The sequence below is a fragment of the Olea europaea genome, chromosome 7 (assembly GCF_002742605.1).
Source record: "Olea europaea var. sylvestris chromosome 7, O_europaea_v1, whole genome shotgun sequence".
In the NCBI taxonomy this organism is placed as follows: Eukaryota; Viridiplantae; Streptophyta; class Magnoliopsida; order Lamiales; family Oleaceae; genus Olea; species Olea europaea.
Genome location: NC_036243.1, coordinates 12,740,993 through 12,748,608, shown reverse-complemented (window position 1 = coordinate 12,748,608; position 7,616 = coordinate 12,740,993). Strand labels below are relative to the sequence as shown.

The 7,616-nt window shown below is 35.4% G+C and overlaps 1 protein-coding gene across 1 annotated transcript in view; it reads left to right on the top strand.

Moving 5' to 3' along the window:
• The first annotated feature begins 5,199 nt into the window (after positions 1–5,199).
• Positions 5,200–7,616, top strand: part of LOC111397912 (ninja-family protein Os03g0419100-like) — a 4,662-nt gene continuing 2,245 nt past the window's right edge. Inside the window, exons 1-2 of the mRNA XM_023024875.1 lie at positions 5,200–5,242; positions 7,223–7,577. Coding sequence (XP_022880643.1) covers positions 5,200–5,242; positions 7,223–7,577 — 398 coding nt within the window. The remainder of the gene's footprint in view (positions 5,243–7,222; positions 7,578–7,616) is intronic.

Sequence of the window (7,616 nt, the reverse complement as noted above, 5' to 3'; positions counted from 1 at the left end):
AGACATTGGAAGACATTGAAAAGCCCACAATATCTCCTAATTCCAATTTTGGTGCCCAAAATATTGCTCCAGATCCAGCACCAGCACAATTCACCATAGATAATGACGATGTGCATGAGGAAATGCTGAAAGCAGAATAGGAGATGAAGAAGAGGATATTGATCAGGGGGAGTCACATTCCTCTTCACCAGAAATTGTCGGATCATCACTTTAACCAGATGATGATGCACCTCCTGAAATCAACGATCCACATGTAAGAAGATCTGAACGAGGACGGATTCCATCAACGAGATATCCAGAATCAAAGTACCTTTTGCTCACTGACGAAGGAGATCCGGAGAGCTTTCAGGAAGCACAAACTCATGTGGACAAAGACAATTGGATACAAGTAATGCATGATGAGATGAAATCACTACAGAAGAATCAAACATATGAGTTAGTTGGGCTTCCGAAGGGAAAGAAGATATTAAGGAATAAATTCAAGCTTAAGAAAGATGGTAGCAGAAAGGTGGTAAAACATAAGGCCCATTTGGTAGTCAAAGGATTTCTTCAGAAGAAGGGAATTGACTTTGACGAGATTTTTTCACCTGTTGTAAAAATGGCCTCAATTCGAGTTATCCTTGGATTAGTAGCCAGTCTAAATCTAGAGCTTGAACAGATGGATGTCAAAACAATATTTCTTCATGATGATTTATATGAAGAAATTTGTATGGAGCAGCCAGAAGGTTTTGAAGTTTCAGGGAAAGAAAACTTCGTTTGCAAGCTAAAGAAGAGCTTATATGGTCTTAAGCAAGCACTCAGGCAGTGGTACAAAAAGTTTGACTCTTTCATGGTGAGTCAAGGCTATAAAAGAACAGCTACAGATCGATACATTTATATTCAATACTTTTCAGATGGCAATTTCCTTGCTCTTCTACTGTATGTAGACGACATGCTGATCGTTAGACAAGATGCAACAAAAATCAGGCAGCTAAAGAAGGAACTCTCCAAGTCCTTCGACATGAAGGATTTAGGCCCAGCTGAACAAATTTTAGGAATATACATAACTCGAGATAGGAAGAATAAAAGGTTGTGGCTCTCTCAGGAGAAGTATGTTGAACGAGTCATCAAGAGATTCAACATGCATAAAGTCAAACATGTTAGCATTCCACTGGTCAACCACTTCAAGTTAAGCAAGAATTCATGCCCCTCATCCAAGAAAGAGATAGAGGAGATGTCATCGGTACCTTATTCTTTAGCAGTTGGAAGCCTGATGTATGTCATGGTATGCACAAGACCATAAATTACTCATGCGGAGGGCATGGTAAGTCATGTTCTCTCTAATCTTGGAAGAGAGCATTGGGAGGCGGTCAAGTGGATTCTCAGGTACCTCAAAGGTACATCAAAGATATGTTTGTGCTACGGGGGAGCTGATCCAATCTTGGAAGGTTATACAGATTCAGATATGACGGGAGATCTTGACAGTAGCAAATCTACTTCAGGATTTCTCTACACTTTTGCAGGGAGAGCTGTTTCATGCAGTCAAGACTACAAAAGTGTGTTGTTTTATTTACAACAGAAGCAGAATATATTGTAGCAACAGAAGTTGGTAAAGAAATGTTGTGGTTAAAGCGATTTCTCCAAGAACTAGGGATCAAGCAAAGGGATTATAAAATACATTGTGACATCAAAGTGCTCTAGACTTAAGTAAGAATTCAATGTACCATTCTCGGACAAAGCACATCGACATCCACTATCATTGGATAAGAGAAGTGATGGATCAATAACTGTTGAAACTAGTGAAGATTCACACCAATGAAAATTCAGCAGATATGTTAACAAAGGTGATTCCAAGAGAAAATTTAGAGCTTTGCAGAGACATAGCTGGAATGGTTGTTAAATAACAATTGATTTAAATGCGACTGGAGGGGGAGAATTGATAAGTCCAGCCGCATTCCAGTTGGCTTTTTAATCAGTTTCTTCCTTTTGAATTAATTGAAAATAAGTCACAACTTCAATTTCTTAATGGAGAAGAAACACGTATGTAAGAAGACAATTTGAAATAAAATTCTCCAGTCATAATTCTTGATTGATTGACAACTAGAACATTCCTTAGTGCATGAACATAGCCATAATTTTAATTACTTCATGAAGAAAGCAGCCCACAAATTTTGACTGTCTATTAAGCACCTAAATGTCAGAATTTTGGCCATAAAATTGAGGCAGTTTGTAGCCTAATTCCTCTATAAATAAGGGATGTCACAAAATGAATTATATGCCTCAAGAGAGAGGGAAATCTCAAAAAGTCTCTCTAATCTTTTTTTTTTTTTTTTGAGTTTGTAAATTGTGTTGTAAATTCTATTCAAGTAGAAATAGAATTGTTTTTCCTCTTTTATTCTCTTCTCGTGATCGGAGAATCAAAATAGAGAAGACCACAAGCTAACATTTTTTAAATACACATGGGGTCCGTTAATTTTGCGAGAGTGAATACATCATTTTGTCAACAAAATTTTGTACAAATATGTTTATCCAACTATTTTATGTTTTATACGTTGGATCATATCATCATGTTGTTTAATGAACCCAACTTGCTGCCCTGAAAACATAAAATATAATCTAATATATTTTACTACTCTATTAATAATTCAAATTTGGCCTATGTTCAATAAATATCATTTTCTTGCTTTCACAATTTTGTACTCAAACTTTGATAGTTGAAATATTATGTACTTAGGTACCAAAAATTTAATCACTGATAAATACCAGTCTTGTATATATTTAATTTTTTAAAACTCATTTATTGGACACACGTTAAAAAGTTTTTTGATAACAATAATAATTGGTATTGACGTAGTTTTATGTAGGTTTTAACCGTAAATCAAACCTCCCGAATCGAAGTTGATGGTTTCAATTCGATTTTCAGAAAAAATATGAGTTGAAATTGTGAATCATCGGGTTCTCGACGGTTCTTGATTCTTGACCCGAAACCATGAGTACCTGACTTTGGAATCAAATTTATTCTTCTTTACCAATGTTTTTTCAATTATTATTATTTATAATTTTTCACCTGAATTAATGATCCGATGGGATGCAACGGAAATGATGAAATGGAAAGAAAAGTTGACAATGCTAATTGTTATGCTAGTTGTAATACAAAGAATTTATTTAGTTTCTCACTTTTTATTTTTTTTGCTTGTTCATCTGGTATAATATTTGATATTTATGTTCTACTATTTATTGGATTTGATCTGATAACATATTTTGTTATTTGCTATATATAGGATGTTATTTATTGACATATTTGCAGTGAATTAAGAATGTTTAAAAATATATATTAGGTGACAAATTTTATTTCTTTTATTTCTAGTAGATATTGAGCATATAATTGTATTGTCAACTCACGATTTAAAAAAAAAAATACATTATGAGTAGAATCAAATTAGGATTCAAATTAGATTTAGTAAGTAAACTTTTAAGCGGTTTCATTTACGAAATATCGAAAATGTAACGAATGACTTCACATTTCAGATATTAAAATATTCAGACTTATCCACTCGACTCTCAGACTTTAATTTCATGTTTTAGACATTGACAACAAAAAATGCAATATGTAAATTAAATTTGACATTATATGAGTTGACAAATTTTTGTACATTAATTTTAACATCATTTTTTCAATAATTGAACGAGTTTTTTACACATAAAAAAGTCAACTTGATGTGTCAACAAGACATGTACAAGAAGCAATAGGGTTACACAAACTCCCTAATCGAATCAGACCGGACTCGAACTGAACCGAGCGATATTTCTCGAGTTAAATATCAGAATGGATATTTGAACCGACATATTCGGTTTGGTTCTCGATTTTAGGCTAGAATCGAAGATTCAAATCTTCCTAATTTTTTAATTTATTTATCTTAAATAAACCAAATTATTTTATTTTTTTCTAAACAAATTTGCTAACTAATTGATTTAACCCAAACTCAAAATATGATTTTCCTATGAAAAACAAAATCATAAATCAAGTATTAAGTATCACCAATATAATTTTCATGTCTTAAGTTTAAAAATGCAAAAATCAAGTATTTATTTATTAATTAAAAATATTTTATTAATTAAATGTAATAATATCACAATTATATAATTAATTGTCATAGGTACATAATTATATGTCACATATTATCAAATTAATTGGTCACATATTATTTCGATATCATAAATAAAAAATTTATATGTCACAATTTATCTATAAGACACATATTTTTAAACTTGTTGGCATAAATTAGTTCTTAATCACAAATTATCAAATTTTAATGTCAAAGTTTAACAGTTAGTCACATAAAACCAAATAGTTGGTAACATACACCAAATATCCAACTCTCGATCTCGATCCACCACCAATTTTTGGTCACTAATCAATCAAATAGTTGGTCCCAAACACTCTTTATCCCATCCCGTCGTCGTCGATGCCTCTGCTACCGCCACAACCACCACCAACAGTAACTCAAACCACTACGACAACATAACCACCTTACCGCTATCACCACCACCAATTAGATTTGAACCTATTAACCCACCACAAACCACATGTGCCCCATAACTGGTCAAACACCTTACATCGGTAGTGCCGCCAACACCACCGCATCCACAACACACCCACCACTACCGCATCCAACCACAAACTATCACCACCATCACAAACCAAATCTGAACCCACCAACCCATTACACACCATATCTACACCACAATTGGTCAAACACCACTGCATATCTAACAGTGCCATCACCACGCAGCCAACACCACTGCATCCAATGATACCACTATCTCATCACCACTGCATTCAATCATACCACTATCTCACCACCACCGCACACCCAAAAACCCAAAGGATTGCAGTGTCGACGCGAAGGACTACATCACGACGAAGGATTGTACGCACCAGTAGGGGTCGAAGGATGCAACGTTGTCATTCGCGGAGTTGGAATATGCGTTGCTCGACAACGCTACTGAGAACTTTTATTAGCCCCTGATGCCAGTTTTGTCATTACGCGCATCTTATTCATCATCGATTGCTCGAGATTTAAGAGCCCATACCAATGGAGCTAATGAGGATCCACCACCTCAATCAGGCTGTGGTAACAGAATCGTCGGAGATCCTCTTCCAAGGGCGGTGCCGCTACTGTTGAGAAAGGATGCAGATTAAGGAGAAGAGATGACGGGATGTGCGTGTGTTTAGAGAAAGAGAAGAGTGAGATGGGACATGGTAATAAATTGTGAATGGGTAAATTGTATTAATACCTGATTTTTGTTTAAATAAACTTCAGACCTGAATATTGAATTAAAAAATTTAAACGACTGTTTTTATGTAATTTCCTCTTTTCCTATTTCTAATTTTCAGTCCAAGGTCAACTTAATTAAATTGATTTGAGTTTACCCAAATTTATTATTTTACCGTAGTGCTGTTTCTATAGGTTTGGAGAAATCAAATTGGAAGATCGATTGCGCCTCTATTTATTGTTGTGAGCTCGCAACAAAGAGATGCGCAAAACATAAATAAAATTAGACTATATTATTTTATAAGAGTTATAATTGAACATATCATTAGTTGAATTTAAACGTAAGAAGTTGAGACTCACAACTCATGTACAGCTCGAGTATCAAAATCTCTGTCCACGTATTTGTCTGAGAGCCTTCCACGTCGCTCTGACAGATAGTAGCAACTAATGGAGAGAAACTACATTGTGCAACACTACAAGGCAGTTATGTCATCGACACGTGGAAATCTCATCTAGCCCCAGAAGCAAAAATGTGTCCATTAATTACCAAATCCTAAACACCTATTTTATCAGACCTCCTCGAAATTTAGGTTGGGAATCGGGCTTAACGGCTTGAGCCACTCATGGTTTGGCCCATAAAAAGCCCGAGCCGACTCGACTTGACGTTGGAGGCAAGGAACCTCATTTCGGGGATTTGGCCCACGCCTGAGCTGGCCCGTTTAAATAAACAATAGCCAAAAAGTATTCGTTTTGCTGCCAAATAGGCAGCTATGAAGCTGCTGGTTATGGCAACAAAAATGACAACTATTTTAATTGCCAAACATGCGGTTGATCTACTGCCAACAAGTAGCAGATTTGCTGTCGGTTAAGGCCGACAGCTTTATAGCTGTCAAACAGACAACTAAATAGTTGTCTTAAATAGGCAGCTGAGAGGGAAAAAATTGAGTCGGCTCGGCTCGATTCGGGAAAAAAAATCCGCCTTAAAAAAGCTCGAGCCGAGAGTTTCAACTCGGCTTGTTAACACCCCTACTTGAAACTTGGTTGGTACGACCACATTTCACTTTCCCAAGGCATTTACGTCACACGTTTATGGACACTTTTGTTATTTCGTAACCTGCTATTGAAAAGCCTCCCTCTTTTCAACCTCAATTTTCCTTCCCCTTCTTCCTTTTCCCTTTGTGCAAATATTTCTATTTCTCACAATGTTTTGAAAATCGACTCAGTCATCGACCCGAAAAAAGGTGAAGGTTCAAGAGTCAAAAGGTTCAATCGGGATCGAACCGGATGCAATAAATACATACAAAAATAATAAAATACTATAAAAGCAATATTTTTTTTTTCAAAAATTTATATTAATAATTTGTTAATTAGATTCATTATTCTATATTTTGTTAAAATTTTTTGTTATGCTACTATCCCACATTGGAAGTTTATGAAACCATTGGAGTGAAGTGTATCTATAAAATGCACTATTTCACATTGAAAGTTTATGAAACAATTTGAGAGATATACATCTATAAAAGGAGCATATCATCTAATATTTCTCTATAGGCCTTTGAATTATTGTTTATGAGGCCCATTCGTAAAGTTGAAACTTTTTAAACTTAAAAATTTTTTTGAAAAATCCACAAAATCGCGAACGGTTCACTGGTTTACAGTTAAACCGGCTAGTTTGGTGGATTTTTAAGCGGTTAACCGGGCATGATTGACCCGATTTTGGGCTCGATTCCCAATATTACAATTGAACCGGTCGAGCTGGGCCGGTTTTGATAACATTGATTTTTCATAGTAAAGTTTTCTTTTTCATTTTTATTCTATTTGGGTGTTTTGAAAATCTGGATTTCTTTGTTTTTATGTATTAGTGATGAATGAAAATAGAGAAAATTTTAATCTTTCCATGCACATGAATAGGTTTTCAAAGGATATGTTGCGTAAATTCATGAATGGATAACGTTTCACTAATAAAGGAAAAGTGGAGAATGATGAAAATGAGGAAATAGAGTTGAGTTTGTGGCTATCTATGAATGGAAGATTTAGTGTGAACCCGAAAATGGCAGTGAATAAATTGAAACATTCTTCTTCAATTTCAAATTTGGCTTTCACGGAGGGTGCTGGTGGTGTTAGTGGCTTTGGTGAGGGTGGGTGGCAAAAGATGGGGGTGTTGATTGACTTGTACACACGGCAGATGAGGACATGTTCGCTACCTATCGAGGCGAAGAAGGAGCTGAGGAAAAGGAAGGAGTTGCAGTCAATGAGGTGGATAGAGGCGAAAAGGAAGAGATTTGAGAAGTTGAAAAATGGACGACTGCTGAAGAAAAAAAAGTTGACATGGAGGAAAATTCTTGTGGAGATGATGATGAT